General features: G+C 63.4%; 3 protein-coding genes and 1 long non-coding RNA gene across 6 annotated transcripts; 1 reads left to right on the top strand and 3 right to left on the bottom strand.

The window, feature by feature from the left end:
- Positions 1–31: 31 nt before the first annotated feature.
- LOC137447034 (interferon regulatory factor 4-like) lies at positions 32–3,726 on the bottom strand. Its single transcript, XM_068150210.1, has 8 exons — positions 3,388–3,726; positions 2,473–2,662; positions 2,237–2,280; positions 1,870–1,972; positions 1,568–1,669; positions 1,083–1,475; positions 535–653; positions 32–408 (listed from the first exon to the last, which is right to left on the bottom strand). Exons 1-8 carry the CDS (start codon positions 3,559–3,561, stop codon positions 268–270), a joined length of 1,266 nt encoding a protein of 421 aa, XP_068006311.1. The 5' UTR covers positions 3,562–3,726; the 3' UTR covers positions 32–267.
- Positions 3,727–6,632: 2,906 nt separating this feature from the next.
- DUSP15 (dual specificity phosphatase 15) lies at positions 6,633–13,362 on the bottom strand. Its single transcript, XM_068150211.1, has 7 exons — positions 12,967–13,362; positions 11,312–11,345; positions 9,785–9,867; positions 9,324–9,373; positions 8,616–8,690; positions 7,703–7,874; positions 6,633–7,552 (listed from the first exon to the last, which is right to left on the bottom strand). Exons 1-7 carry the CDS (start codon positions 12,985–12,987, stop codon positions 7,340–7,342), a joined length of 648 nt encoding a protein of 215 aa, XP_068006312.1. The 5' UTR covers positions 12,988–13,362; the 3' UTR covers positions 6,633–7,339.
- A 1,178-nt stretch (positions 13,363–14,540) lies between these two features.
- LOC137447036 (uncharacterized) lies at positions 14,541–21,312 on the top strand. Of its 3 annotated transcripts, none has more exons than XR_010988776.1 (4): positions 14,541–14,624; positions 15,368–15,549; positions 17,292–17,440; positions 21,130–21,312. It is a non-coding gene; the product is annotated as an uncharacterized lncRNA (long non-coding RNA). The 3 variants fall into 3 exon arrangements; XR_010988774.1 differs by having other exon boundaries at positions 14,550–14,710; XR_010988775.1 differs by lacking the exon at positions 14,541–14,624 and adding an exon at positions 14,717–14,859.
- Positions 21,313–25,877: 4,565 nt separating this feature from the next.
- PDRG1 (p53 and DNA damage regulated 1) lies at positions 25,878–27,747 on the bottom strand. Its single transcript, XM_068150415.1, has 5 exons — positions 27,522–27,747; positions 27,359–27,434; positions 27,201–27,275; positions 26,561–26,641; positions 25,878–26,269 (listed from the first exon to the last, which is right to left on the bottom strand). The coding sequence occupies exons 1-5, from the start codon at positions 27,603–27,605 to the stop codon at positions 26,187–26,189; spliced, it is 399 nt and encodes a 132-aa protein (XP_068006516.1). The 5' UTR covers positions 27,606–27,747; the 3' UTR covers positions 25,878–26,186.
- Between the last annotated feature and the right edge of the window lie 231 nt (positions 27,748–27,978).

Genomic DNA, 27,978 nt, shown 5'->3' with positions numbered 1-27,978 from the left:
CCCATCCCCACACCAGAGCCAGACACAACCTTTATTTCTTTATTTCCAGTGAGTCCCCACAGTGCAAGGACAGAGCTGCTGTGCCCCAGCTCCCCAGACAAGCACTGAGCAAATCCCACCTGGGCAATAAATACAGCATGGGGCTGGCAGCTGCCAGCCTGCCTGCCCACATCCAGGCCCCGTGCCCGCCATGGCAGCAGGGCTGGCAGAGCATCTCTCCTCCCAGGCTGTGTCGCCACTGGGCTCTCTTCTCCTGCCTGCTCAGGCTCAGGGCTGGCAGAGCCTCCTGAGGACACAAGTGATGTGGCTGGAGGTGCCAGGGGTGCAGGGCTGGGGCATGCCATGGCGCAGCATCGGGCCCATGTGCTGGGCATGGTGGAAGAGCTCCCGGGCAAACACTGGCTCCACCTGCAGAGGCACTGAGCTGATGGGACCGTGGCTGCAGACAGGACCCTGTGCCCCCCCTGCCAGCCACCATGACCCTGGCACGTGGCTTGGGGGGTGCCACCAATGGCAGCCCTGGCACATACTCACGTGGGCCATGATGAGCTTCTGGAAGTGGTGCCCGGTGCTGGTGGGGTACTCCTCCCCAAAGCAGAGGTGGATCTGGTACTGAGGTGTGGGCTGCCCGTGGCTCAGGTACCCCTGCAGCTCTGCAAGACACCAGCTCTGTCAGGGGGCACGGTGCTCCCAGGTGTGGTAGTTTTAGGCTGCCCACCACACCAGGCTCCCACAGTGCCATCCACTCCCGTGCCCAAGCAGATTGGGGTCTCCCCAGTGCCCCCTAGGCAATAAACACAGCATGGGGCTGGCAGCTGCCAGCCCAGCCACCTGCACCCGGGCCCCGTGCCCACCATGGCAGCGGGGCAGTGGGGCTGGCAGAGCCTGCACCCAGGCTGTGTCACCACTGGGCTCTCTCCTCCTGCCTGCTCAGGCTCAGGGCTGGCAGAGCTGCATGGGGCAGGGGCAGGCGGATCCCAGGGGCAGGCAGATCCCAGGGGCAGGTGGATCCCAGGGGCAGGTGGATCCCAGGGGCAGGCGGATCCCAGGGGCAGGCAGACCCCGTGCCCCCGGGCACTTACGCTGCAGGAACTGCTGGGTGTCCAGCAGCTTGTAGGTCTTCTCCCTCTCCAGCTTGTTAGGCCAGTCCCTGTGCGGGGCCAGCGGGCCGTGCCAGTACACCCTGCCCTGGCACTGGCGCTTCATGAAGACCCCCTCGGGCGCCACCCACAGCAGCACGCCGCGCTCCAGGTGGGGCAGGAGCCTCTCCAGCACGTCGGTCATGCCAGCCACCCTGCCGCTGCCCCCCAGCGCCCGTGGCGGGGGGAACTCGATCTGCTCCATGCAGGAGGGGCCGCAGGGCTGGGGGGCGCCGGGGGCGGGGCGGGAGGTGATGCGGCAGCCCTCGGCCGTGCGAGTCGTCACCTCCTTCACCAGCACGTCGCAGTAGTAGAGGCGGACGTGGAGCCAGCAGTCTGGGGGGCAGGGGAGGGTCAGCTCATGGGCAGCTCGGTCTGGGGGAGGGGAGGTCACCCAGGGCGTTGCCCACAGCCAGCATGGCTCCTACCTGAGTGGTTGACGTCCTCCACGGGGAGGTGAGATGGGGATCCAGGGAGGAGGTGGCTGTGGGTTGGGTCCCAGCCATAGAAGGCTCCCCTCACATAGTACCCTGGGCCAGAGCAGAGATGAGGTGGTAAAGGAGCGTGGGCAGCTGCCCTCAAGGGCTGCCAGGTGCTGTCCTGGCCCCAGTCCCTGGGCCAGGTGGGCACCATGGTCTTTCCCACCACTGCTGCTCGTTACTGGGCCTCATTAAAGCCCTTTGGTGCAGGGCTCCTCATGCCCCATCCTGCTGCCAGGGACCCTCCTCACCTCGCTCAGCCGGGTGGGCAGGGAGCAGGGGTGTCAGAGATGCATGGCACCGTTCCACCATGCCCTTCTGGTTCTCCTCCTCTGGATTCCTCACAGAGCTGCCCTGTGGAGGAGAATGGCTGTGCTGAGGACCTTGAGCTGGCTGCTGCCTTCACCACGGACCCCCATCTGCCAGCAGCTCCCTGGTCTGAGTCTGGTAAGCCATGTGGCAAAGGGGACCCTCGGTGATGCCTGAAGGAGCTGCCTGCCCAGCGGGATGGATGCTGGCAGTGTGCAGGCAGGAGAAGGAGGTGGGATTCAGGGCTCCCACTCTCTCCAGCCCATGCAACAGATGGGTGTGTGTGTGGGGGGGTAGGTTCTGGCTCACCTGCTGGTCCTCACCAGCTGGGGACTGTGTGCCACTGTCCCTCTCTGTGGAGAGCGAGGAGAAACCCAGTGAGCCCCTGGCCAACAGCAGGAACAGCCTCCAGAAGGCTGCCTGGGGACAGCCAGGAAGGCTGAGGAGGTGGCAGGGAGGGAGGGAGGGTGATGTCTGCGGGGCACAGAGCTTGCACAGGCATCAGGCCTGAGTCTGGTGCAGGAGGTGGGAGGGCAGGGACGTACCTGTGTCCTGGGTGCCCTCTGACACGATCTGGTAGACCTTGTAGGGCTCGGAGATGTCCAGCTGGCTCCGCTCGGGAACCTCCTGGAAGTCAGTGCTCTTGTTGAGGGCACAGCGCAGCCTCGTCTTCCAGGTAGAGGGGTCGGCCTTGTCTGTCCCCTCCTGGTACTTCCCCTTGTAGATGGCCCAAGCCTGTGGGCAGAGGGTGCCCTGTGCTGAGAGGGGGCTGCCCCAGGAGCCCCGCTGCGGTACGAGTCCGCTGGGGCTGGGGGGGTGACAGTGGGGAGCCAGGGCTGGGGGTACTGGGGGGCTGCAGAGAGCTGAGTGGTGGTGGGGTCCCAGAGGAGCACAGGGAATTGGCATCAGAGAGCCCTGGGGGTGCACAAGGAGCCAAGCTGGGGGGGTCCTAGTCCCAGGGGTGTGCATGGGGAGGTTCCTAAGGCCAGGCTGGATGTGGCTGTGAGCAACTGGCTGGATGTGAGGTGTCCCTGATCACGGCAGGGGGGTTGGGACTGGCTGAGCCTTGAGGTCCCTTCCAACCCTGACAGTTCCATGGTTCTATTATGGGCATGGAGCCAGGCAGGGGATCCATGGAGCTGGGGGGGATTCCTGGGGGTTCACACGGAGCCAAGTGGGAGGTCTTAGGCATGTGCATGGGCCCAGGTGGGGGGGTTCTGGGGGAGTGCCCAGAGTAGGGCAATGAGGAGCCCCAGGGGTGCGCCTGGAGCCTGGAAGAAGTTCTCAGGGGTGCACACAGAGCAGGGTGGGGGATTCTGGGGGTGTGGGGAGAGCCGGACTGTGGGGAACCCCGGGAGTGTGCATGGAGCCGGGTGGCAGTTCCCGGGGATGCTCCCGGAGCCGGGGGGTGTCTCGGGGGTGCTGCTGGAGCCGGGGAGGTGGGGAGGGTCCCGGGGTACCTTGAAGAGCGCGGCGTCCTGCTGCTGCCGGTAATCCTGCTTGGCCGCGTGTTTCCAGGGGATGCGGAACAGGGTCCGGTGCCGGTTCTCCCAGCGCAGCCCCGGGTACCGGCCGCTGTCGATCTGGGCGATCAGCCATTCCTTCAGCCGCATCGGCCCCCCCGGCTCCGCCATCGCGGCCCCGGGACCCCCCAGCCCGCTCCGGCCCCCTGGGAAGGAACGTGCCGGCGCGGTGAAAGCGAAAGAGCGGCCCCGGGTTTCACTTTCCCTTTCCCATCACCGGACTGGATCCGCTGCCAGCTCGGGGAGGGGACAGGCCCGGGGCAGCGCAGGGGACAAGGTCGCCCACAGGAGAGAGGACATCCACTTTGCAACCATGGGAGAAGGCAAAAGGCCTCCCGTGGCAATGAGGACACGGAAAAGCACAGAAGAGAGAGGACAGGGAAGCCCACAGGAGAGAGCACACGGCCACCCGTGGAAGAGGGGACACCCACGGGAGGACAGGTGCCTCTCTCCCGTGGGAGGAGGAAACAGAGTGACCCACAGGACAGGGGACTGCTCTGCACCCCTCCCCGGTGCCCTCCCTCAGACATTCATGATGCTCACACTCTCCCACGGGGGACAAGGGACTCTGCTCCCTGTCCTCCTGCTTTGGGGACCGGCACACCTCCATACCCCGGGGGCTGTGTCCCCCCAGGGACCACCCTCCCAGCCCGGGGGTGTGGGGAGCAGCCGAAAGAGGCTCAGGGTTTCCAGGCTGCTCTGAGCAGAGGCATTGTCCCACCCCTCAAACTCATAGCCTGCAGGGCTCCGGGTGCTGAGTCGAATGGGAACCTGGTGGGAAGAGCTGAGATGAGCTGTGCCAGGAGTGGTGAAGGGGCCTGACTCATCCCACACCCACACGGGCTCCCTGCTGGCCCCAGTTCCCGGCAGAAGCCACGCCTGCAGAGGAGACACAGGCCTTGTGGGCACAGAGCTTCTGGGCATCAGCCTTCCTGCCCCTCTGCTGTGCTGCAGGCAGGTGGGTGCACGTGCTGGTGGGCACAGGGGTGAGATGGGCATCAGCAGAGGGGCCCAGACAGCCCTTGGGCTCCCTGCTGGCTCCTGGGCATCCTTCCTCAATGCCATGGCTATCAGGAGGGTCTGAGTTCACCCTGTGTTGGGCAGGGAGAGAGCTGGCACCAAGCACAACCCAGCTGCCCCTGCCAAGGGCTCTGCTCCTGATGTGCCCCCCCCCCCCCCCCCCCCGACCCACCCCAGCAGCAGGGCATGGGCTGGGTGGTCTTTGGGCTCATTGGGCTGCCCCAGGGTGACGCTGGGGTGGGCTCCATCACCACTGCAGAGTCAGGTGTCACTGGATGGGGAAGCCCAGCTCATGCACCCAGCCCCAAAATGCAGGATCAGCAACACAGCTCCCAGCCCTGGACTGGCCTGAAGGATGTGGGGATAGGAGCACAGCAGTGTGGCACAGCTGGCAGGGGATTGCTCTCCTTCCTGACCCCATCTGTGCCCCCTTTGCCTGCCCTGCTTGTGCCTGCTCAGCATGAAAGGCTGTGGCAAACCCTGTGGCATGGCTCTCCCTGACAGGGAGGAGGAGGTCATGATGCCACCAGTGTGGTTCTGAGCACTGGAGCGTCCTGGTTTGGGGAAGGGGAGAAGGGCAGCAGGTTAAGACCCCCCCAGACTCCCCCCATTGATGTGCCACACTTGCCCTTGCCCTGGGAGCCCATTGCCATCCCCCTTGAGGCTGCTGTGGCCAGGCTGGCACCTTGCTGGCACAGGAAGCCTCTCTGCACTGTGCCAGTGAGGAGGGGATTTCCAGCCAGCTGTGCCTCTGCTGGGGCAACCTCCTGCCACCCCTTGCACCCCCTAACCCGGGCAAACCAGGGGCATGTTTCAGGAAGAGGGCCCTGAGGTGACCAACGGGGGATCCACATCTCCCCTTCCTGCCTGGGGAGGGGAGGTGGTGGCAGGGGCACTTTGCACAGCCCCTCTCAGTGGCTTGCACAGATTATACCCAAGGCCAGGAGACAATGGTGGCCAGCAGCTCGTTAGCCAGCCCCAGCCAGCCAGGAGAAGCCTTTGTCAGCTGGGGATTTCCTCCCGAGGGACGCTGGGGACCCGCGGGATCTCATTACCCCAGCACCAGCCGAGTCCCCTGCCGTGGTGAAGGTGAAAGCTGCTCAGATCTTAGGCTCTGCCTGCCGAAATGAGCTTCAAAAGGAGTCAAACATTAACTCACAGCCAACCTTGCCCTCGCCTGGGTTTTTCCAGTTGTGCAAAGCCAGAGCTGCCAAGATAAACAGCGTTTGCTGTGCCGTGGAGCTGGGCTGGGGGTGCTGCTGCTCCCCAGGGGGTTGGCGGTGGGAACGGGGCTGTAAATTCCTCGGCACAGCCTGTACTGGCTCGGGGCTGAGGAGAGGGTGCAGCCGTGCAGGAGGCTTGCATCCATCCTGACTGCCATCCTGCTGGGTGCTGGGGGCCCAAGGGCGCTGGAGAGCCCTGGGTGAGGGAGCAGGAACGGCTGGAGATGGGAGGAGAGGGCCAGGGCTGCTCACATTCAGCCAGAGCTGCCGTGCAGGGGTAAACAAGCAATTATTAATCACTGATGGGCTTGTTAATTAGTGATGAGCATGTCCTGTCCCATGCTGAGCTCTCTTGGAAGCAGCCAGGGCAGAGGCAGTTCCTGCTTCCTGGGAAGGTCTTTGGCTCTGGGACCCCATTCCTGGGCACCTCCTCACATGCTGAGCTGGAAACCTCCCTGCAAGTGCCTGTCTGGGTCCTGGGGGACACTGTCCCATGTGGCAGAGGAGTGGCAGGGCCAAAGGGGAACCCAGAAACCTGCTCTGGCAGCAGGGCTGATGCTGATGACCCAGCTGGGCCTTCCCAGCACTTTCCCCACCTGAGACTCTGCCCCAGGGAGAGGTATAAATAGGACAGGTCTGGGGAGGAGCTGGGGGTGATGATGCTCAGCTGGTGCCAAGCTCCCAGAGCCAGCAGGCTCCTGAACCTGCTGAGTGAAACAGGCTCCCTGTGGGTGCCCAACCGGTCCTGCCCAGAGCCTGTTCTCACAGGGACCCCTGCCGTGGCACCCAGGGTCTGGCAGCGGGGTGGTCCCCCTGACTGGGTGTCCCAGTGTCCCCAGTCCTGTCTGGGCTTCAGGGAGCTTCCAGCAGCCTCCAGACCTGCCACAGATCAGCATCTTCCTCCTCAGCACTCCCCTGTGGATCCTTCAGGAGTCAGACCACGGAGAAAAGGTTTTATTACTGGGGAGGGGAGGAGGGGGCATAGAAAGTCTTTGAGCAAAATGGCTTTAAGGCTCTGCTGAGGTGGGTGGGCACAGGCTGAGCTCCCACCCTTTGGAGATTGTGCCCTGGGATGGGTGGGAATGGGTTGCAATGGGCTCCTGAAGCTGCAGTGCTCGCTCAGGGCTTGTGCTTGGCTGGGCTGGAGCTGGGCCCTTGCCTGGGAGCTGCTGTGGTGGCATCACCTGCTAACCTGCCCACACGTCCCTGCTCTGTGTCCACCACGGCCCTGGGAGCTTGAGCTGCTGGTAGGAAAACTGCTCCAAGGGGACTGCTGGTTCTTCTGCACCCTGTGTGCCCCGAGGCCCCTGCAGCAGGTACCCAAGGGGTAAAGCTGCTGCTGGCATCACCCAGGCGCTGGTGAGCCCCCATCTGTCATCCTGCAGTGACCTGGGGACACCTTGCACCAGTGTCCCCAGGATGCTGGATGGGAAGAGGCTGAGCCCACCACAGGCTGCAGAGCTTGGCAGTGCCCACGAGTCCCTCCCTAGCAGCTGAGAGCCAGGACAGGGCTGGCACGGAGAAGAGAAGAAGGAGCTGGGTTGAGGTGGCTCCCCTGCAGCGTGCTGCCCTGGCCTGCTCTGCTGGGGCTCCTTCCTCTCTCCCAGGCTGCTGGGTGACTCTGGCCACTCTCCCTTGCCTGGGAGTCACTTCAGACAAGCTGGGATGCAGGAGAATGTCCTCTTCACCCGCAGCAGGAAGGGAGTTGTGCTCCTGATGTCTCTGCCTCTTTGTACCAGTCCTTGCCGGGCTCCCTCTGCCCTGGCTGATCCTCCCCTCCCTGCTGGCAGCAAGGCTTTGATCTCTTCTTCGTCGTTGAAAGGGGATGGCCCAAACCTCTGCTTCAGGTGCCTGCGGACCTGGGGGAGGAAGGAACACAGGAGAAGCAAACTAAGGTGCAGCCCAAGGGCAAGTCCAAGCTCGCCAGCTAGGGAAGCAGCCTGCGGAGCCATTCTCACTCCGTGAGCCTGGGGGCAGGGCGAGGGGAGGGGGCGGGGGCTTGGTCCCACCTTGCGAGCTGAGCCTCCGCCGAACTCGGCCAGCTGCTGCCTGAAGCCAGGGTTGGGGTTGGCCACAGGCCGGATGGTCCTGACGGCATCCAGCACCTCCTGGCAGCTCAGCTCCGTCACGGCCATGACGTAGGCGACCACCACGGTGGTGCTGCGGGAGATGCCAGCCAGGCTGCCAAGGGAAAGGGCAGAAGGCTGCTGTGGGTGGCACAGCCTGGCCCCATGCTCGACCCTTCCCCACCCCTGTCCTTTGGCCATTTCAGTTCCTCTTCTCTGAGAACTTGCTCTCTGGACGCCTCAGCGCACCCAAGGTCCTCCCCACCACTGCCTGTAAATACCCAGCTCCTCCCCGGGCAGCAAGAGCAGTGGGCACTGCCCTGCTGCCACCCCCACAGCCTGCAGTGGGCACTGCCCTGCTGCCACCCCCACAGCCTGCAGTGGGCACTGCCACACTGCCAGCCCCACAGCATCCCCAGGGCTGGATCCCCCTGGATTTGGGTCACACTCCTCAGCCCAGGGTGGATCCGTGGGCACAGAGCCTTCTGGCACAGACAAGGCTGCAGCCAAAGCAGGGGGCTGGAGGCTGGGACTTTTCTGCTGTGCTAGGGGGATGTGGCATCAGGTACAGGGAAAGGAACAGGGCAAGAGGAAACCGCCCCAGGCTGCCCCAGGGGAGGTTCAGGTTGGCCATGAGGAACAATTTCTGCCCCTTGAGGGCTGTCAAGGTCTGGCCCAGGGCAATCCCCATCCCTGGAGGGGTTTCAAAGCCTTGGAGATGTAGTGCTGAGGGCCATGGTTTGGTGGTGCCCTGGCAGTGCTGGGGTAAGGGTTGGACTCCATGGGCACAAAGATCTCTTCCAACCACAGCCATGCAGTGGCTGTGTGCCTGCCAGCTGAGCAGTGAATCAGTTACCAGTGGACGAGGCAGTTCCCTCCGTGCAGGCGACACTGGTGGATAAAGCTGATGCACTCCTTGAAGTGCCTCTTGCTGGAGGGAAAACCAAACCAGTCAGAAGAGAGGCTGCAGGCAGGGCACAGGGCTTAAGGGTGCAGCAGGGCAGCCCTGCACACAAGCTGCCCAGGGGCTTCCCAGGCAGCTGCTGAGAGCTGAACAGCTCAGCGCTGCTGTTCCCAAGGGAAGGTGGCTGGGCCAGCTTGTGCTGTGCTGGGAGTGGGAGCAGGTCCCACTGTGCTGGGCACATGTGGGGCAGCCCTGGGACGCGTGGGACCTGTGCTGGGGCAGCAGGAGCTTGGCTGCTCCATGCCAGCACCCTTGGCTGCTCCACATCCTTTATCTGCTCTCACTGCTCCAAGCACCTCTCCTGGGCATGCTCCTGGAGCAGATAGGGGCTTCCCAGGGGGATGCTCACTGCTCCTCTCTGTTGCTGCTTCCAGAAAGGCTGCCCCTCACCTCACCCCACAGCTGGGACCTGCTCCCCAGTGCTTACTGAGCTGGGATGCTGTTGGGGTGCAGAGGTGATCCCCAGCACCAGGGCACCGTGCCTCCAGCCTGTGGGTGGCTGCAAGGGGGAGCTGGAAGCAGCACCTTGAGGGCTCAGGGTGCCAGAAGACCTCCCCCAGCCCTCCTGTGTGCCCCAAGACAGCTCCTTTGGGTACTCACATGTTGGCCTCAGGGGTGTCTGGCAGAGGGATCCGGAGGTAGGTGATGTCCTGGAAGACACAAATGGAAGAGGAGGAGCTTGGGTGCTGTGGCTGAGGTGCCATGGAGGCTTGCAGCAGCCCCTCTGCTCCTCACCCCAGTGCTGCCTGTGGGGCTTACTCCCCCAGCACAGCCTCCTCTGACTGGGCTGGTGGGGAGGGCAGTGAAGGACAGACAGCTGGTGGGAAGCAAGAGGAGTTTGGAGAGCTGGGAATGGTTTCCCCTTAGCGTTCAAGGCCAGGTTATGGTCACCAGATGACCACTTTCCCATGCTGGGAAGGCTGCCCAGCTCCCCTGGGACCACTGCCTGGGCAGAGGGGAGAGGTGCACGTGCTGTGGGATGCTGACAGTGGGAAGGGAGATGCTGCAGCACTCAAGGAGCTGCGGGGATCTACGTGGTGGTGGTGGGCACCGAACCCTACCTGCAGCAAGGGCTGGGGAGATTCATGGATGGAAACGATGTGGGTGATCTTGTTCCTGCTCAGCTGCTCCAGGTCTTTGGCATCTAAAGGATGAAGCCAGATCTCAGCACATGTTCCTTGCCCACACTTCTCTGCCCACAAACACTCACCGTGCTCCTACAGACAGGCAGCAGGCAAAGCAGGGCTGCATCACACCCCCCACCCCCCCCCCCAGCATGCAGTGAGCTGCACAGACACAGGCAAGCCATGGAATTATCAAAGGGTTTGGGTGGGAAGGGATCTTAGAAATCATCCAGACCAACCCCCTGCAGCCAGCAGAGACATCCCCAACCAGAGCAGGTTGCTCCCAGCCCCAAACAACCTGAGCTGCAGTGGTGCCAGGCAGGCATGGGGCAGCTCCCAGCTCTCTGGGCAGCCTGGGCCAGGCTCTCCCCACCCTCAGTGTCAAACATTTCTCCCTTCTCTCCAGTCTGAATCTGCCTCTTCGAGTTCAAACCATCCCCCCTTGGCCTGTCCCAACAGGCCCTGCTCAGAAGTCTGTCCCCAGCTTTCTGCTCAGCCTCTTGGAGCACTGCAAGGCCACCAGGAGCTCTCCCTGGAGCCTTCTCTTCTCCAGGCTGCACAACCCCAACTCTCTCAGCCTGGCCTCACAGCAGAGGGCTTCCAGCCCTTGCCAGCACTGCTGTGGCCTCTAGCAATGAGACTTGCTGCAGTGTGAGGAATCTGCTGCAGCCTGAGGGACCTGCTGCAGCTCCCCTCAGCCCACCCCAAGGTGCTCCATGGGGTGCAGGGAGCACAGGGCTGCAGCTGAGCATCAAGGACGTTTTCTCAGCACCTCACAGCAGTGGTTTTAAACCTCCTCAGAACTTCCAGCAGGAAGCAAGCTGCCAAAGGAGCCCTTGGGGATCAGGAGCTTTAATGAATGCTGTTTGTCATGGCAGAGGACAATTTTGGGTCACAAGTTGTCCCCTGATAATGAACCCCCCCTTAAACAGTGAACTGGCCTGAGAAAGGGGGGGTGGGGGGTGTCTGTCTCTGGAATTTTCCCCTCCTGCATTTCCTACAGCTGCAAAACTGTGGTGCATCAACCCAAGGGCCATGATCCTGCTCCCTCACGCTGGTGCTGCACCACCAGATCCTCTGCTTCCAGCATGGGATCCATGCCAGCCTGAGCACATGGCACAGACAGTGCAGCAGGTGAACTCCCATGGGCATGGGGAGGGGGGTTGGAAGCAAAGCCCAGCATGCCCTGTGCCACCCCCACTCTGCTCCTGTCCCCTCCCAGCCTGCCCAGATTGGTGGGTGCTGCAGGGTGGTGGGTGCTGGTAGGCAGTGGGCACTGGGAGGGTGGTGGGTGCTGGTGGGGCAGTGGGCACTGGGAGGGTGGTGGGCACTGGTAGGCAGTGGGTGCTGGTAGGCAGTGGGCGCTGGCAGGGCAGTGGGCAGCATTAGCAGGCAGGGAGGCACAGCTCAAGCAAGCCCAGCTCCCTCTCTGCAGGACATCTCTGGTGGCCATGCTCTGCTTACCAATGAAGTTCCCAAGGTAGAGGCCGGGGAGGATCTGTGAGACACAAGGAGAAGTGGCAGCGTGAGCAGTGACCTTGTGCCACGGTACCCACCCTGCCAGGGCCTCCCAAGAAACAGCAACCTCATCCAGAGAGGCCAAAGTTCTGCCGTTCAGGTGCCCACCACCAGCCCCAGGGCAGGGGTGGTGCTGGTGCAGCTGAACCTGTGCAGCCGGACCCGTGCCGCTGCCCTGGCATCCAGCAAGCAGGGCTGGATGCAGCCCTGGCACCCCAACCTCTCCAGCCCGCTGGGTGCTGGGAGTTGGTCTCAGCTTTTTAGCTGCTCCTCTTGCTCGTTATCAATCAGCTCTTTGTTGGGGGTCATCGCTGAGCTGAGCAAGCTGCCGACGCCTCCGGACAGCCTCGGGCTGCACCCATGACCGGCACAAGTCCTGCTGCTGAGGGACAGGGGAGCAACAGGCACAGTCGGGGCGGGGGGGAGATGGGGATGTGGTGGTCCCCATCCCAGCCCCAAGCTCTGCTCCTCATGCTCTGTGCTGCAGGGAACCCTCTTCTATCAGCCCAGCAACAAATCGCTCCGGACACTCTCCTCAGCCTCTTTTTTCCCTGTGCAATTCCACCTCTGGTGAGGAGAAGATAATTAACTTGACGGCTCTGCTAATAGCACTGCTGAGCACAAGCAGGACACCTTGCAGACCTCCTTACCCTGAGCTCCTTCAGCTTCCCCTTTTCTCCCAGCCCGGGCAGTGGGCTCCCTGGACTGTCCACCCCCATAGCCAGACGGTTCCCCTCCAGCTTCTGCCTGCTGCAGTTTGGTGCCCAGGACCTGGCCAGGGGGAGGCGATTTCCACACTCACCTCACTGCCCACGTTTGGAAATGGTTCTCCTGTTTGAGCAGCTTAAAGAGGTTGGGGGGGGTGGGGGTGTTGTTTGGCTGGTTCCCCCCCACCAGTGATTCACAAGATTTTAGATCAATTTTCTCTTGATAATGTGCCTTTAACCTGCAGCTGCAGCAGGGAGAGGAGCGGGCAGGAGGGTGCCCGTTGGCAAGGGCAGCTCCCAAGGGCAGGACATTGAGCCAGGACTAACGGCACGTTCCTGTCCCCAGCACTCTCCCGACCCGCTCCTGGCTGGGAGAAATGGGGCAGTGCAGCCCCCTCTGCAGCCCTGGGCACTGCCCCAGGGAATGGGCAGCGGCGGTGGGGGCGATGTTTAAAGCTTGGGAGAGTCCGTCAAGAGGATTTTTCTGCTCGGCTGTGACAGGGAGAAGCTCAGACGACCATTAAACAGTGCCCGTCCCCTCTGCCCAGCAGTGCCGAGCCCCATGGGCTCAGGGGCACACCGAACTCCCAATATGTGCCCAGAATTTGGGTTTAAAAGTGCTGGGAAGGGCTCCACCGTCCCTCAAAGAGGGGGATCGCTGTCACCCCTGCCTTCTGCAGCCCCCCGGGCTCAGTCCGTACCTCCTTCTCCTCCGATTTCGCCCCGCCGGAGGTAAACAAGCTGCCTGCCAGCCGCTGCCTGCCAGCCGAGCCCCGCACCGGGCACGACGAGCCACCCGGCAAGTGTCTGACTTCCAGCGCTGGCACAAGCCACCCTGGCATGGCCACCCGTCCTTAGCAGGCTCTCCCCCCGTCCCCCAGTGCTCCCCAGTACCTGGCTCATGCCGTTTCCCATGGCGGGCGGCCGACGCCGCGGTGGGTGCCGACCGTGGCTGTCCTTGTCCCCAATGCTGTCGCCGTCCTCCGCGTCCCCAGGCACGGCCGCGGCTGTCCCCGCTCCGCACGCTCGCCGCCGGGGTTTCCGTCATGAAGAGCTCAGCTCCTCCGGGTTCCCTGCCCCGGGCAGCGAGGCTGAGCCGGTGCCGGCTGTGCCAGGACAGGGGGGAACTCGGTCCCGCCGTCCTCCGCCGCTCCCGCCGGGACACTGCCGGGGCACTGCCGCGCTCGGCTGCCGGTGGAGACAAAGGAGCAGGAGCTCCCCCTCCGCGCGTGGCGTGGGAGCCGCTGCTGCCTGGCGCCGCTGCCCGCGCAAGGCCCCACTGTGGGCAGAAGAACAAAACCTTTGTCCTGCGGCACCAGGGAAGGGCGGTGCGGCCCCGCAGCTCGCTGCCCAGTGGCGTGGCCAGCCCTGCCTGTGCCATGTTCACCTCTGCCTGAGCCATACCTGCTCCCAGCCAGGCTATATCCACTCCTGCCTGCTCCTGCCTGCGCCATGCCCACCCCTGGCTGCGCCATGCCCACCTGTGCCTGTGCCATGCCCACCTTAGCCTGTGCTGCATCCACTCTGGACTGCACCATGCCCACCAGTGCCTGTGCCAATGCCCACCGCTGTCTGCACCATGCCCACCTCTGCTTGCACCGTGCCCACCTTAACCTGTACCACATCCACTCCTGACTGCACCATGCCCCCCCGTGCCTGTACCCACTGCAGGGTGTGTGTGCACACTTCTAGGCTGCCTGAGGGCATCTCCCAGGGGCTTTCCAGGGCAGTGCCAGGGGGTGCCACCAGCCAAGCAGAGGGGTTTGGTGGGTGATGGTGCACCCTCTGGCTGGGACCTACCACCCAGCCTCCCCACTCCCTTCCAAAGCAACACCCTGATCCAGACTTTAAGGGTTTTTTAATGTGTACCCTTTTGCCACCGGCCCCAGCAGCTGTCCTGGGCTGTTGCTGGGCTTGCCGGAACCGGGTGGGCGCGGGTCCCAGACCCTGCTTGTCAGCAGGACAGAGCTAGAACCAGAGGGCAGGGAGACTCCCGCACCCTGCGCCTTGTGGGGTGACACAGCACAGCCCCTCGGAGGGCAGGGAAGCTCTGGGGGTGCAGGGAGGGGAGGCCGCAGGGTGTGGAATCTGGGGGCGCAGGGTAGGGGGGAGACCTGGGGTCACAGTGCGGGGAGCACAGTGCGGGGAGCACAGTGCGGGGAGCACAGTGCGGGGAGCACAGTGCGGGGAGCACAGTGCGGGGAGCACAGTGCGGGGAGCACAGTGCGGGGCACCTGAGGACCCACAGCAGGATGAGAGGGGATAGGAGGAGGAGTGAGCTGGGAGTGGGGGAGCAGAGGGGAGCCCCTGGGCGCTGTCAGGGCGCGGAGCGGGGTGGGGGCTGTGGGGAGCAGGCTGAGGATCAGGCTTGGGGGGGGGGGGGGCAGTGTCGGTCCCAGGTGGACACCCGGGGGGAGCAGGGGCGGTGCGGGGGCGGTGCCGGTGACGCACTTCCGGCGGGGAGCGCGGCGCCGTTGCCATGGCGACGGGCGCGGCCTGCAGGGCGCAGGGCCGGGCTCGGGCCTCAAACAGCGGCGCAGGGCCAGGCCGGGGTGCGAGGGCCGGGCTCGGGCCTCAAACAGCGGCGCAGGGCCAGGCCTGGGGGCTCGCAGCGCTGCTTTCGCCTCTCTCCGGGGCAGTGAGTTCCGCTTCGCCCCTCCCTGGGGCCCGGCGCAGCGCCTCCTCTGCCCCGAGGCCGCCCGGGGCTGCAGCGCTGTGGGAAGGCCTCCCAAGGGCTGCGTGCCAGGGGGTCTTGGTGGCGGCCGTGGGCTGGTTTGGGTGTGACAGGTAGAGCTCCCCGCCCGGTGCTCTCCAGGGTGTTGCTTCCCCTGCAGCTGAGCAGGATGTGGCCCTGCTCTTGCCCCTTGCCAGCCCTGGTGGGGCTGAAGGGAGGGGGGGGGGAGCTGCAGCAGGGCTGTGACCCTGTGGTGGCTCAGGAGCGATGGGGCTGGGCTGCAGGGCTGAGCCTGCTTGTGTAGGCTGTGCTGCCTGTCCTGGAGAGGAGGCTGCTGGCTGCTGCCTGTCCTGGAGAGGAGGCTGCTGGCTGCTGCCTGGGGTAGATGTGGTAGAATGTGGATTGTGAGACCTGTTCTGGCTCCCTGTGTTCATCCAGAGACACAGAAGGTTGCAAGCAAACCTCCACGAAGGGGAAGCAGCTCTCAATGGCTTCCTTTTTTGCCTTTCTCCTCAGAAGATGTGGTGCAGCTGATCCACACCCCCCCCCAGAAACTTCTCCAGGGCAATTACAGTGAGTCAGACTGTGGGAGCTGAACCTTGTATTTGTCTTTCTCTCCAGCTGAGTCAGAAGAGCAGCTGAGGAAAGGATCCAAAGAGGTTTGGGAAACAGAAAGAGACAGAGGAAAGTCTGAGGCCACAAAATGTGCTTTCACCCTGAGGAGCTCCAAAAGGCCTTCAGAGCTGTGTTTGTTTGTGGAAGGGTTTTGCAAGGCTCCTGGCACTGCTTGGGTTGTGAAACTGGTAAGTAAGGCTTCTCCCAGGGAAAGTGAGACAGGGGGAGAGGGGAAGCAGGCAGGAAAGCCACGGGAAGAGCTGGGCAGAGCAAGGTGGCCAGGAGTGGCCATGCCCCTGGGCAGTCCCCTGGGCAACACCCAGCACCAAAACACTTCTCCTCATGGAACCATTCATTGCAGCTGTTTGTTCCAGCCTGGTCTGTTTGTAGAGCCCAGGATAACTCTGTGGTGAAGTGCAGGGCTCTGGTGTGGAGGCACAGGCTGTGCTCCCAGGAGCTTGCTGTGGGCTTGTGGCCATGTTTGTGCCATGCAGTGTTTCCCTTCAGCTGCAGCTGTGGGGGGCTGTGGGTGCAGGGCAGCTTAACTGCTGCTTAATCAGTGTCCCAGGGCAGTGCCTGAGGATGGAGCTGGTTGGGCTCAGGGAAATCCCTGTGTGAGCCCAGCCAAGGCAGTGAGCAGCTTCCACCCTGAGAGCATGAAGTGATCAGAGGAGACTCTGGGAGCAGCTGCTTGCCAGGAGAGGGCTGGGAGAGGAGGATTCCCCCTGCCCTGTGTGTCCTGCAAGGCCACCCCTGTGAGGAGGGGATGGGAGGTAATGACACAAGTCAAGGTGTGAAGTGGAGCCAGGAGGGCAGCAGCTGGAGGGCAGCTGACTCTGCAGATGGCAGCATGTTAGCTGGCAACAAAAGGCCTCTGTGTGAAGCTGCTGTCTGTGCCTCAGTGACCCAGGTGACATCACCACAGCCCAGGGAGGGAGTCTGTGCAGAGCCTGGGAGTGCACCAACAGCTGAAAGGCTTTGTGGCTCACCTCAGGACTCCCAGCCAGGTACAAACAGCTCAGTGCTGCTCCTCCCCTGGCTCTGTGCTGGCCAGCAGCCCTCTCTTGTGGTGCCTCTCCCATGCCTGGGTGCTGCAGTGGGCCAGGATGTGCTCAGTGCTCCATCCTGAGGCTGCAGGAGGCTGGATCCCCTTGGGAAGTTGCCATGGGGGTGCTGAGCTGGGCTGCTCAGGACCCACTTCTCATGCATGGTGCAGCCTTGGCTGCCTCCAGGGTCACCCAAGTGACTCCTCCTCCCCTGGTTCTCTGACCATCTTTCCTCACTTCCTTGTTCCACTGAGCTCTGCAGTGTACAGAGGCTTGAAGTGGGGCTGACCAAAGTTCCCCACAGCATCTGTTGTGTTGCTGAGGGTTTGTGTGAGCATGTGGCAGCTTTTGGTTTAGTCAGCACAGTGGAACTTCCCCACAGGCCTGCCTGGAGTCCCTCTGGCCCCTGCACTTGGGAGCTGCCTGTGCAGGAGAGCTGTTGCTGGGGGCCTCTTCCCCAGCAGGAGCTTCAGCAAAGGTGGGAGAGGGCTGCTGAGGGGGGGTGTGCAGCACTGAGCTGCTGGCAGGCTGCAGGAAGTGGCAGTGCTGAAGCTCTGCTCTCCCATCTGGGGGCTGGCAGGTCACAGGGGGAAGGAATTCTCCTGCTCTGAAAGCAGGGGGATGTTGGCTGAGGAAGGTGGATTTAGGTAGATTGAGACTGGAGAGGAGGAAGAAATCCTTGCCAGTGAGGGTGGGGAGAGCCTGGCACAGGCTGCCCAGGGAGGCTGTGGCTGCTCCCTCCCTGGAGGTGCTCAGGGCCAGGCTGGATGAGGCCTGCAGCAGCCTGGGCTGGGGGGAGGGGTCCCTGCCCAGGGCAGGGAGTGGAACTTTGAGGTCCCTTCCAACTCAAACCATTCTGTGAATCTGTGACTCTGTCTCCTCAGGTGGGCCCATGCCAGCCTGAGTTCAGGGGAGCCAAGTGCAAGGTCCTGCTCCTGGCTGTGGCTGGCAGGAGGCAGCAGCTGGGCTGTGTTACACACTTCTCTCCATGGGCTGAAAGTTGGACTCAAGAACTTCTGCTCCAGTGACATCTGTAAGTACAACCCCAGTGATCAGAGAAGCCAGACTGCTCTGGGTGGGAAAGGACCTTCCAAGCTCATCCAGAGCAACCCCTGCAGCCCCCAGGGACAGCCCCAGCCAGAGCAGGCTGCTCCCAGCCAGCCTCAGCTGCAGTGCTGCCAGGCATGGGGCAGCTCCCAGCTCCCTGGGCAGCCTGGGCCAGGCTCTCCCCACCCTCAGCACCAAACATTTCTCTCTTCTCTCCAGCCTCAATCTCCCTCTTTGGGTTCAAGCCATCCCCTCTCGGCTTGCCCCAACAGGCCCTGCTCAGAAGTCTGTCCCCAGCTTCCTGCTCAGCCTCTGAGCACTGCAAGGCCCCCAGGAGCTCTCCCTGGAGCCTTCTCTCCAGGCTGCACACCTCTCAGCCTGGCTCACAGAGGGTCTCCAGTCCTCAAACTTTGTCTGAGATGAGTTTTGCTAGAGATGGATTTCCTGGTGCTGACTCCCAGTTCCTTCCTCCTCCCAGGACCCCCCACTGGTGATGTGGGGGTGGGGGTGCTGCTCTTCACTCTGGCAGCAGAGATGCTTGCTGTGTCCTCCCTGTGTGTGCCATGGGGAAGGGAAAGGGGAAGGAAAGGCTCTGCTGACTTGCACCCTGTGCTAGGCCAAGGGGCAATGGATGTGAAGTGCAGCACAGGAGGTTGCAGCTCAGCAGGAGGAGGAACTGCTGCCCTGGGAGGCTCCCAGAGCCCTGGAGCAGGCTGCCCAGAGAGGCTGGGGAGTCTCCTGCTCTGGAGGCTTCCCAGAGTCACCTGGATGTGCTCCTGTGGGACCTGTGCTGGATTCTCTGCTCCTGCTCTGGCAGGGGGCTTGGAGCAAAACTAGAAGGTCTCTTCCTACCTGGTTTATTCTATTCTAGAAGTGGGGAGATTGAGATTGGCTGTCAGGAAGAAGGTGTTGCCCAGGAGGGTGGTGAGAGCCTGGCACAGGCTGCCCAGGGAGGTGGTGGCAGCCTCAGCCCTGGAGGTGTTGAAGGCTGTGAGCAACCTGCTGCAGTGTGAGGTGTCCCTGCCCATGGCAGGGGGTTGGAGCTGGATGATCCTTGAGGTCCCTTCCAGCCCTGACAGATCTATGAGCTCCAGAGGTCCCTTCCCACCCCAGCATCCTGTGGAAGGCCTGCACAGTTCTGCTGAGTGTTTGATGTGCCAGATGAACCTTGTCACTGCCAGCTGCTGCAGCCCCCCAGGCTCCTGCTCTCCTGCCACTGCCACCCTCCCCCTGCCTCCCTCCAGCCCTCTTTTGGCTTCCCCCCCCTGGAAACTGCTGCAGCAGCTCCCTGGGAGTGTGCCCCTGAGGAAGGAGCCAGGCCCAGAGCTGAGCTCTCAGCCCTGCCTTGGGGATGAATTTTGGCAGCCTCTTTGTTTCTGCCTCAGAAGAATGTCAGGTGTGTGGGGGAAGGGGAGGGACAGAGAGAGAGCTCTCTGATTTCCTCCATGCCAAGCTTCCTGCTGGACTGAGTTTGATTTGAGAGCTTTCCTTTGCTGAGCACATCCTCCCCAGAGCTGTCCCAGCACAAGCTGAGGGCCCAGGAGACAAGGGGGGGTGGAAATCCATCCCTTCTCTCTGGGCAAGCTCAGCACAGCTCCTGCTTGCTCTGAGTGATCCAAAAAGCCTTCCCAGAGTGGCACAGAGAATGCTGGGGGTGAGGGCTGTGTGGAGGCCTGGGGCCATGGAGGGCTCTGTGCCAGCCTGCAGGCACAGCACTGGCTCAGGGCTCTTGGCCTTTGATCCTTCTCCATCTCCTGCTTGGTTCCTTCTGCTTTGGACTTGTTCCTGCCAGCTTCAGCAGGGCACCAGGGGGCTGGGGCAGGTTTAAGCTCAAGCAGCTGAAGCCTGTGGTGGCAGAATCCCCAAATCCCAGCCTGGAGGGGCTGGAAGGGACCTCTGGAGCTCACCCAGGCCAAGCCCTGCCCCAGCAGGGCTCCCACAGCAGCCTGCCCAGGAGCACAGTGCCCAGCGGGGGTTGGAAGCTCTCCACAACCTCTCTGGGCAGCCTGCTCCAGGGCTCTGCTCCTGTTCAGCTCAAGGTGGGAGCCATGCCAGGCAGGGAGGGCACTTAGCTGGCACAGAGGCACAGGAGGGCTGTTCAGGGACACAGTTCCCTGTCTGCTGCCTCAGTGCCTGCCTCTCTCTGATCCTTGTCCCCACCTCCCTCCAGATGTTCACCTGACAGATGTGGCAGTGCAAGAGACTCTTCCTGATGGTGATTCCCTGGAAGCTGAGGGATCACAACCATCTGCAGCCTGGGCCCCCTGCTGCCAGCCATGGGGCTGTGCTGGCAGATGGGAGCTGACCTCCCCCTGCCAGCTGCCAGGCTGTGGACATCTGCCACAGCCACTGAGGGGGCTGCAGTGTCTCCTGGCAGCCTGCAGTGTGATCTCACTGAGAGGCTGGGGGGAGGCTGCTGCAGATCAGGAGCTTGCTCCTTTTGACTCTGACCCAAACCCCCCTGGTCAGCAGCCTGCTGAGCTGCAGGCACCCCAGAGCTTTGCTGCCCAGGTGCTGGAGTGAGGCTGGCTTGGCTGTGCACAGCTCTCACTGCTCAGCTTCCTCTCTCAGAGGAAGAGAGAGGGGAAGGAAACCTCAGCTGGGATGTCAGGTGGCTTGAGAATCTGAGCTGAGGGTCTGGGGGTGCTGGAGGCTGGGGCTCAGTGTCCCCTGGGATGGGCAGCTCCCTTCTCTGCAGGCAAGGGAGGGCCCTGAGTCACTGGGGAGAGCTCCTGGGGGCCTTGCAGTGCTCCAAGAGGCTGAGCAGGAAGCTGGGGAGAGACTGCTGAGCAGGGCCTGTTGGGGCAGGCCAAGGGAGGATGGTTTGAACCCAAAGAGGGAGATTGAGGCTGGAGAGAAGAGAGAAATGTTTGGTGCTGAGGGTGGGGAGAGCCTGGCCCTGGGAGCTGCCCCATGGCTGGCAGCACTGCAGCTCAGGCTGGCTGGCAGCAGCCTGCTCTGTGTCCCTGGGCTGTGTGACCTTTGAAGGAGCCTTTCCCATCCAGGCTGGGCTGTGGGGGCAGCATCAGGCCAGCTGCTCCCCCTGGGCCAGGGCTGCTCCTGCAGCATGTCAGTGGGTGACTGCAGGCTGCTGAGGGGGAGCCAGGCTGGGGCTGGGAGTGAGGAGAGGTTGGAGCTGCTCTGCATGCAAGGAGCTGCCATCTGGAAGGATTCATCTGCTCTTGCCCAGAGCCTGGGTGGTTCATTAGCTGGGTGCAGCACCCTGTGCTGCTGTCTGGAGGAGCTCTAGCCCTCTGGGGAGGCCCTGCCAGGATGGCTCCTCCTGGAGTGTGCTTCCCTGAGAGGGGCACAGCACTTGCCAGGGCTGGAGGGCTGCTGGCTGCCTCCCAGGGCCTGCAGGGGGCTACAGGAGAGCTGGGGAGGGACTTGACAAGGGCTAGGAGTGACAGCATGAGAGGCAGGGGCTGGGAGCTGGGAGAGGGCAGAGTGAGGCTGGAGAGTAGGAGGACATTCTTGCCAGTGAGGGTGGGGAGAGCCTGGCACAGGCTGCCCAGGGAGGTGGTGAGTGACCTTCCCTGGAGGTGTTCAGGGCCAGGCTGGGTGAGGCCTGCAGCAGCCTGGGCTGGGGGGAGGGCAGGGGGGGTTGGTGCTGGATCTCTAAGGCCTCCTCCAGCTCAATCCATGTTCTGATTCCTCTGCTTGTGGCACTTGCAGCAGAGCCTTAGCAGCACCAACAAACCTCCAGGCAGAGCTGCTTGGCTGCCAGCACTGCCCACAGCCACTCAGCCCCCAGCTGGAAGATCCCTCCTGGAGAAGAGGACTCCCCAGGAGCTGAGGGTAATGCCCAGAGCCCAAGGGGGAGGTGGGGAGGGGGGAGCCCACCCCCCAGACATTAAACCATCCTTTGCCTCTGGGTTTTGTTTGCACTCAGAGCTTTTCTTGCTGGCTAAGGGGAAAGTGAAGATGTCAGTAAAGTTCAGCTGAACTTCCTGGAACTTCATCTGCTGCCCTTGCAGCCCAGGGCCTGCCACAGCAGGAACCTGAGAGTGCAGCTGGCCTCTCCCTGCAGGGGCTGAGTGAGACAGAGAGCAGAGAGCACTCCAGAGATGAGAGGCTGGGGGCACTGCTGTGCTCTCAGCCTTGCTCATGTGAAGTGAGAGCAGAGCCACAGCTGAGGAGGTTTCCCTCAGGTGTGATTGCTGCTGCTGGTGCTCTCCAGGAGCTCTCCCTGTGCACTCCCCAGCCCACAGCCAGCTGTGCCCTGGGCTGGCTCCCAGCAGTGTGGGCAGGGAGGGGATTCTGCCCCCATGCTCTGCTGGGGCAGCTCTGGAGCCCTCAGCACAGGCAGGGACCTGCTGGAGCAGGGCCAGAGGAGGCCTCAGCAGTGCTGGGAAGTCCTCTGCTTGAGGCCAGGCTGAGAGGGTTGGGGCTGCTCAGCCTGGAGAAGGCTCCAGGGAGACCTCAGAGCAGCCTCCCAGGCTTTGAAGGAGGCTCCAGGAGAGCTGGAGAGGGACTCTGTGCAGAGGCATGGAGTGACAGGGTGAGGGCTGATGGCTTCCAGGTGGGAGGAGCTGGATTGGGATCAGACACTGGGGAGAAACTCTTCCCCAGGAGGGTGCTGAGGCTCTGGAATAGGCTGTGAGAGGCTGTGGGGGCTTCAAGCCTGGCAGCGTTGGCTGGGGCCCTGAGCAAGCTGCTGCAGCAGGAGGGGTCCCTGCCCAGGGCAGGGCTTGGAACTGGCTGAGCTCTGACTCCCTTCCAACCCAAACCCTTCTGTGATTCCTACAAAGCCTCTCTTGGTTCCTGCCTTTGCCTCCTCCCTGGGGGGTGGGTTGGCTGTGCCCCTGGGGGGGGGTTTGGCTGTGCCCCTGGGGGGGGGGTTTGGCTGTGCCCCTGGGGGGGGGTTGGCTGTGCCCCTGGGGGGGGTTGGCTGTGCCCCTGGGGCAGCCCTGTGTCCTGGCAGCTCCAGCCCAACACCTCACAAGGTGCCCCTGGGGTCTGCTTTGCTGCAGCTCTGCTGTGCTCCTGAGCACTTGGGTTTGCACCTCCTGCCTGTAGCCCCCAGCTGAACCCCTGTGTGGCCAACCTGCCTGCCCCTAGGGCTGGAGGGCAGAGCACAAAGGGGAGGCCAGGGCCTTGCTGTGGCCAGGCCACTGCTGGCCTCTCCTGGGCTTGCTGTTGGGGCAGCCTGGGGAGCTGCTCCCCAGGAACCCCCCCCCCCCCAAGCTGCTGCTCCCCAGGAACCCCCCCCCCCCATGCTGCTGCTCCCCAGGAACCCCCCCCCCCCATGCTGCTGCTCCCCAGGAACCCCCCCCCCCATGCTGCTGCTCCCCAGGACCCCCCCCCCCATGCTGCTGCTCCCCAGGGGCTGCTGCCTGTGCCTCCTCCCCTGCTGCAGCCAGCCTCTGCTTCTCCCTTGGCTCTCTTGCTGGAAGCTGCAGGGCCTCAGTGAGTTGTTTTCTCTCCTCTCCCCCTCCAGTGCCATGGAGAACAGGAATAGAAACTTTGCAACAGGCTCAGAATGTTCTTTGGCTCAGGGCATGGGAAAGAGCTTTAGGGTTGGATTTCCCTCTTGCTTCACACTTAGCCCTGCTTGTGAGGGGGTCTGGGGACAGACATTGCCCCTGGAGCAACCCTTGGCAGGGCAGCCTCACTCTGCCTGGCTTGCTGCTGCTGTTCCTCCTGGGCTGGCTGCTGTGGAGGGGAGAGGCCCAACCCTCCCTCCCTGCCTGCCAGCAGCAAGCAGCCTCTGAGCTCAGTGTCCTCTTCACACTGAGGGCAGGCAGAGAGCTTTGTTACCTCCTAAGGGGAACATGTTTGGGATGGAAGGAGCTGGTTCCATGTCCTGCTGGGCACAACCCTGAACCTTCAGCCACAGTGGAGTGAGCAGGCTGCCTCTGGGGGGTGGGAGCACAGAGGGGGCTGGAGGCTGGGCTGAGCTGGGGCCCTCCTGCAGCCTGCCTCCCACCCTGGCCACCTCTGGAGCTCCCAGCAGCTCCTTGGGCAGCAGGGCTGGGGTTGGCTTTCCAGCTGTGCCAGCCTCAGGGGCAGGAGGAGGATGTCCACTGCTGGCTCCCTGGGAGCTTCTCCCTCTGTGCAGAGTTGCCAGGGCTGAGGTGCTGCAGAGGGCTTTGGGTGGTGGGAGCTGAGGGGCAAGGAGAAGCTCTGCCCTGCCAGGGCTGTCAGCAGGGGGGAGGCCTTGGGCCCTCCAGGGAATGAGGCCACCCTGGCCAGCAGCCAGCTGGGTATGGGCTCAGCCAGCTCTGGCAGGGTGCTCTGAGCACCTTTCCTCCCAGGCCAGGAGCAGGCCTGGGAGCTCCAAGGAGCAAGAACCTTCCAGAGGTGGATGGAGGCAGCCAGGCTGCAGCAGCACTGTGGGGAACAAACAGCTCAGTCTTGTGGGAGCAGCTTTGGTGCTGGGCCTGCTTTCCAAGGGGGAGGTCCCAGCAAGAGCTTCTCTGCACTCAGTGACTTCTCCCCAGGCACTTCCCTGAGGCTCTGGTGGATTTTCCTGGTGGGAAGAGCTGCTGTGATCCCACAGCCACACTTCCAAGAGGCTGAGGTGCAGTGTGCCACAGCCATCCCTGCCTGTGCTTCCTCACTACCAGAGGGTGAGCTCCACCTGAAGGCTGCCCAGAGAGGTTGTGGAGTCTCCTCTGGAGAGCTTCCAACTCCCCCTGGGCACTGTGCTCCTGGGCAGGCTGCTGGGGGAGCCCTGCTGGAGCAGGGGCTGGGCTGGGTGAGCTCCTGAGCTCCCTTCCAAGCTTTCTCCTGTGATTCCCTAACGCTGCCACAGGGCTGCTGGCTTCTCCCTGCCCATCTGCACTGTGCCAGCAAATAAGGGAAGGGGCTGAACACACCCTGCAGGGCAAAGCCAAGCTGCTGGGGAAGGCAGCTCCTTCTCCTCCTCCTCCTCCTGCTGCTTCTACTCTGGAAAGCTCAGAGCAGACCTGTTGCCATGCTACTGCAGGCACAACTCCCCCATCACAGCCTGGAGCTGGGGAGGGGCTGTGCTGCAGGTTGTGGAAGGCAGGCTGTGACACAGGGCCCTGGCTCCCTGTGCTGCTGCTGCCTTCCAGGGCAGAGGCTTCCTGGGAGAGCTCCAGGTGAGGCAGCTGAGCTCAGCTCAGCAGCTGAGGGTGGGTTTGGTTTGTTTAACCAGAGCCTCCCCCTGGAGGACCTTGCTCCTGGCTGTTGGACACTTGGAGAGGGGATGTGGTGGCAGCTACAGGGTGCACAGCCTGGGACTCCAGCAACAGTGGCTGGCTCCTTGGAGCTGAGGGAAGCAGCTCCCAGGTGGGAGCAGGCTGGAGCAGGGGGGCTGGACCAAGGCAGTGTGGGGCTGCTGGAGGTGACCCTGCTGAAGCTGGCAGGAGGCAGGGACATGGCTGGGGGGGAAGCTGTGCAGAGGAGAGGTTAAGCTCAGCTCTGGGCCAGGCTGGGAGGCTTCATGGCATTGTAGAATCCCAAAGTCATCCAGCCTGCCCCCCCTGCAGCCCCCAGGGACAGCCCCAACCAGAGCAGGCAGCTCCCAGCCCCAGCCTGGCCTGCCAGGGGGCAGCTCCCAGCCCTCTGGGCAGCCTGGGCCAAGCTCTCCCCACCCTCAGGGGCAAACATTTCTCCCTTCTTTCCAACCTGAATCTGCCTCTGGGAGTTCAAACCATCCCCCCTTGGCCTGCCCCAACAGGCCCTGCTCCAAGGTCTCTCCCCAGCTTTCTGCTTGGCCCTTGGAGCACTGCAAGGCCACCAGGAGCTCTCCCTGGAGCCTTCTCCCCTGCAGACAGGAGAGGTTTGCTACCTTGACTGGCAGCACCCAGAGCCCTTCCTGTACACAGGGGGGAAATATCCATGACTCATGGAAGGGTTTGGTTGGAAGGGACCTGAAAGACCTTCCAGTCCCAAGCCCCTGCCAGGGGCAGGGACACCTCCCACTGCAGCAGGTTGCTGAAGGCCTCCTCCAGCCTGGCCTTGAACACCTGCAGGCAGAGGCCAAATCTCCATCACCAATGAAGTCTGAATCACCTTAGGGCCTTAGCAAGCAGTGCTGGGAGGGGGCAAGCTCAGCCTGAAGGGGGGAGGAGCTGCAGAAACCATCTGTGGCTGGTTCATGACCTTCTTCCTCTGAGCCAGGCCCAGGGACTCCTGCTCAGGCCTCCTCAGGCTGCTCTCTGCACTACCAGCACTGCCTCACCTGGCTCTGGGAGCCTCCTCCTGTGCCCTCCTGCCTCACACTTAGCAGCAGCAGAGCCTGGAAGGATCCTGCCCCTCCCTGCAGAGCTTCAGGGATTCCTGGCATGTTTCAGATGCCTGCCCTGCCTCGGTGTGAATACCACAGGGTGCACAACTCCTCTGCCCTGCTGCAGCCAGGCTCTGGATTCCCAGTGCCTCCCACTCCTGTTCCCAGCAGCACAATGGAGCAGCTCTGAGGCCAAGCTCCCTGAGCACTCACACCAAAGCCCAGCAAGGAGCAGGCACACAGAGCTGGGAATGCCTCCCTGCTCTGACTTTAATGATCACTCTTGCACCCTGGGCCTGGGCACCGTGCCCCAGCCCCTGCCTGTGCCCCCCCAGGCTGCAGCAAGGGGCAGGGAAGGGTCTGGGGGTACAGGAGGCTGCAGCCTGGTGGCTGAGGAGCATCCCAGCACTTGCCAAGGGCCTCCCCCAGGGTGGGCTCTGGGCACCCCACTGTCCTGCAGCCCCTGCAGCTGTGGCTGTTGCAGTGTGAGCCCCACAGTGACAGCTGCCAGGGGCTGGGACCAGGCCTCAGCCCCTCAGCCCTCCAGGATGCGATTGATGAGCTTCATCTCCTCTGCAGTCATGGGGTTCAGGTTGAAGCCCTTCAGCTCAGGTTTGCCTGGAAGAGAAGGTGGAGAATGGGAATTCTGCTCCAGAAGGAGGGCAGCAGAGGCTGATGAGCTGCAGAGGGGCTGTGGGACAGCCCCAGAGGCTGCTGTGGGGTCACCCCAAGGTGCTGGGGGGTGGCAGCTCCACGCCAGGAGCCTCCAGGCCTGCTGGAGCGAGCAGGGAAGGAACTGCAGAGCTGGTGGGGAAGCAGCTGCAGGAACACACCAGGGAGCTTCTGGGCCCTCCCAAGACAGGATGTCTGCTGCCAGAGACTGAGGAGCTTCAGAGGGGAAGGGTTTACCTTGAGCTTCAAAGAGGTGATTGACCTTCCCCCGCAGCTCCTTCCGCAGGTTGTTTATCTCCTCATCCAGGCTTTCCTGGTCTGAGACAAGTGAGGAGGCCTTTGGGCTCTGGGGGGCAAGCAGAACCTCCTCTGGGGTGCAGAGCCCCAGGTCTGAGGAGCTCTTTCCCCACTGCCTCAGGGTCCCACCCTGTCCTCTGGTGCTCGTGGGGCTGAGCTTGAGGCTGCTTCATGACCCAATGTGCACTGCTCAGGACAGCTGAGAGCCTGCCTGGGGCTGCTCCTGAGAGGTTTGGGGCACTCCATGGAATCATTTTGGTGGGAACAGATCCCCAGGATCATCAATCCCAACATTAACCCAGCTCACCACGAACCCATGGCCCTCAGCACCACATCCCCAGGGCTGTGAAACCCCTCCAGGGATGGGGACTCCACCACTGCCCTGGGCAGCCTGAGCCAGGCTTGGACAACCCTCTGGGGGAAGAAATTGTTCCTCATGGCCAACCTGAACCTCCCCTGGGGCAACTTGAGGCCATTCCCTCTTGTCCTGTTCCTTGGGAGAAGAGTCCAAGCCCCTCCTGCCTCCAGCCTCCCTTACTGCCTCCCGTCCCGGAGCAGAGCTCCCCCCAGCCGCCCTCACCCTTCCGCAGCATCTCCTTGGTCTGCGCCTTGGGCAGCTCGATGAACATGTTGCCGAAGCAGACCATGGCCTTGCCTGGGGGAAGAGAAGGGGCAGGGAAAGGCTTCGCCGGCGGAGCCCTTTCCGCCCGGCGCCGCCGCCGCTCCGCGGGGCCTCACCCTCGGGCTCCGCGTCCCTCTGCAGCGCCCGCAGGGCCTCTCGGTTCCGGTTCCGCTTCACGTCCAGGTCCACGATCTGCAGCGGGAGAGAAGCGGCTGCGGCCGGGGCTGGGGGGAGGGTGGGAAGGCTCCCGGGGGGCGGGGGCCAGGGGCCAGGCCGTACCTGCTGCCGCACCGCCAGCACCTCCTCCGCCAGCTCCTCCACCTCAGCCAGGTAGCGCAGCACGAAGGCCGGGTCCCGCGCCATGGCGCTGCCGAGCCGAGCCGGGACTGCGGCCGCCGCGGCTCCCAGCCCCCAGGGTCCGTCCCGGTCCCAGCGCCCAGGGTCCGTCCCGGTCCCAGCCCCCAGGGTCCGTCCCGGCTCCCAGCGCCCAGGGTCCGTCCCGGGTCCGTCCGGGCCGCAGCCGCGGCCGCGCGGGAAGGTTCCGCGGCGGGAGGGCTCCAGGGCCACGGCGCCCTCTAGCGGCCGCCCCCCGGCGCTGCCCGCGGGGTGTGCAGGAACGCCCGCAGCGGCCCCGGGACGAGGACGGCTCCGTGCTCCCAGCATCAGCTCTGTGTCCCCAGGGCTGGCTCCGTGCCCTCGCTATAAGTTCCGTACCCCCCGGGACTGGGCCCCGTGG

The sequence above is a fragment of the Melanerpes formicivorus genome, unplaced genomic scaffold (assembly GCF_026170545.1).
Source record: "Melanerpes formicivorus ecotype bairdi unplaced genomic scaffold, bMelFor1.0.p_v2 SCAF_19, whole genome shotgun sequence".
NCBI lineage: Eukaryota > Metazoa > Chordata > Aves > Piciformes > Picidae > Melanerpes > Melanerpes formicivorus.
The sequence above is the reverse complement of the archived record's forward strand: the minus strand, read 5'-3'. Positions and strand labels throughout refer to the sequence as shown.

What these genes read in the sequence shown, in the direction of transcription:
- LOC137447034 (XM_068150210.1), bottom strand. Translation starts at nt 3,561, where the DNA reads ATGGCGGAGCCGGGGGGGCCGATGCGGCTGAAGGAATGGCTGATCGCC. An exon ending in AGGACGCCGCGCTCTTCAAG is followed by an intron (nt 2,663 to 3,387) that starts GTACCCCGGGAC and finishes CTCTGCCCACAG; the next exon opens with GCTTGGGCCATCTACAAGGG. An exon ending in GGAGGACGTCAACCACTCAG is followed by an intron (nt 1,476 to 1,567) that starts GTAGGAGCCATG and finishes CCTGCCCCCCAG; the next exon opens with ACTGCTGGCTCCACGTCCGC.
- DUSP15 (XM_068150211.1), bottom strand. Translation starts at nt 12,987, where the DNA reads ATGGGAAACGGCATGAGCCAG. An exon ending in TGGGAAACGGCATGAGCCAG is followed by an intron (nt 11,346 to 12,966) that starts GTACTGGGGAGC and finishes TGTGTCTCACAG; the next exon opens with ATCCTCCCCGGCCTCTACCT. An exon ending in CTCCCCAGCCCTTGCTGCAG is followed by an intron (nt 9,374 to 9,784) that starts GTAGGGTTCGGT and finishes TGTGTCTTCCAG; the next exon opens with GACATCACCTACCTCCGGAT.
- PDRG1 (XM_068150415.1), bottom strand. Translation starts at nt 27,605, where the DNA reads ATGGCGCGGGACCCGGCCTTCGTGCTGCGCTACCTGGCTGAGGTGGAG. An exon ending in GAGGGACGCGGAGCCCGAGG is followed by an intron (nt 27,276 to 27,358) that starts GTGAGGCCCCGC and finishes CTCTTCCCCCAG; the next exon opens with GCAAGGCCATGGTCTGCTTC. An exon ending in CAAGGAGATGCTGCGGAAGG is followed by an intron (nt 26,642 to 27,200) that starts GTGAGGGCGGCT and finishes CACTTGTCTCAG; the next exon opens with ACCAGGAAAGCCTGGATGAG.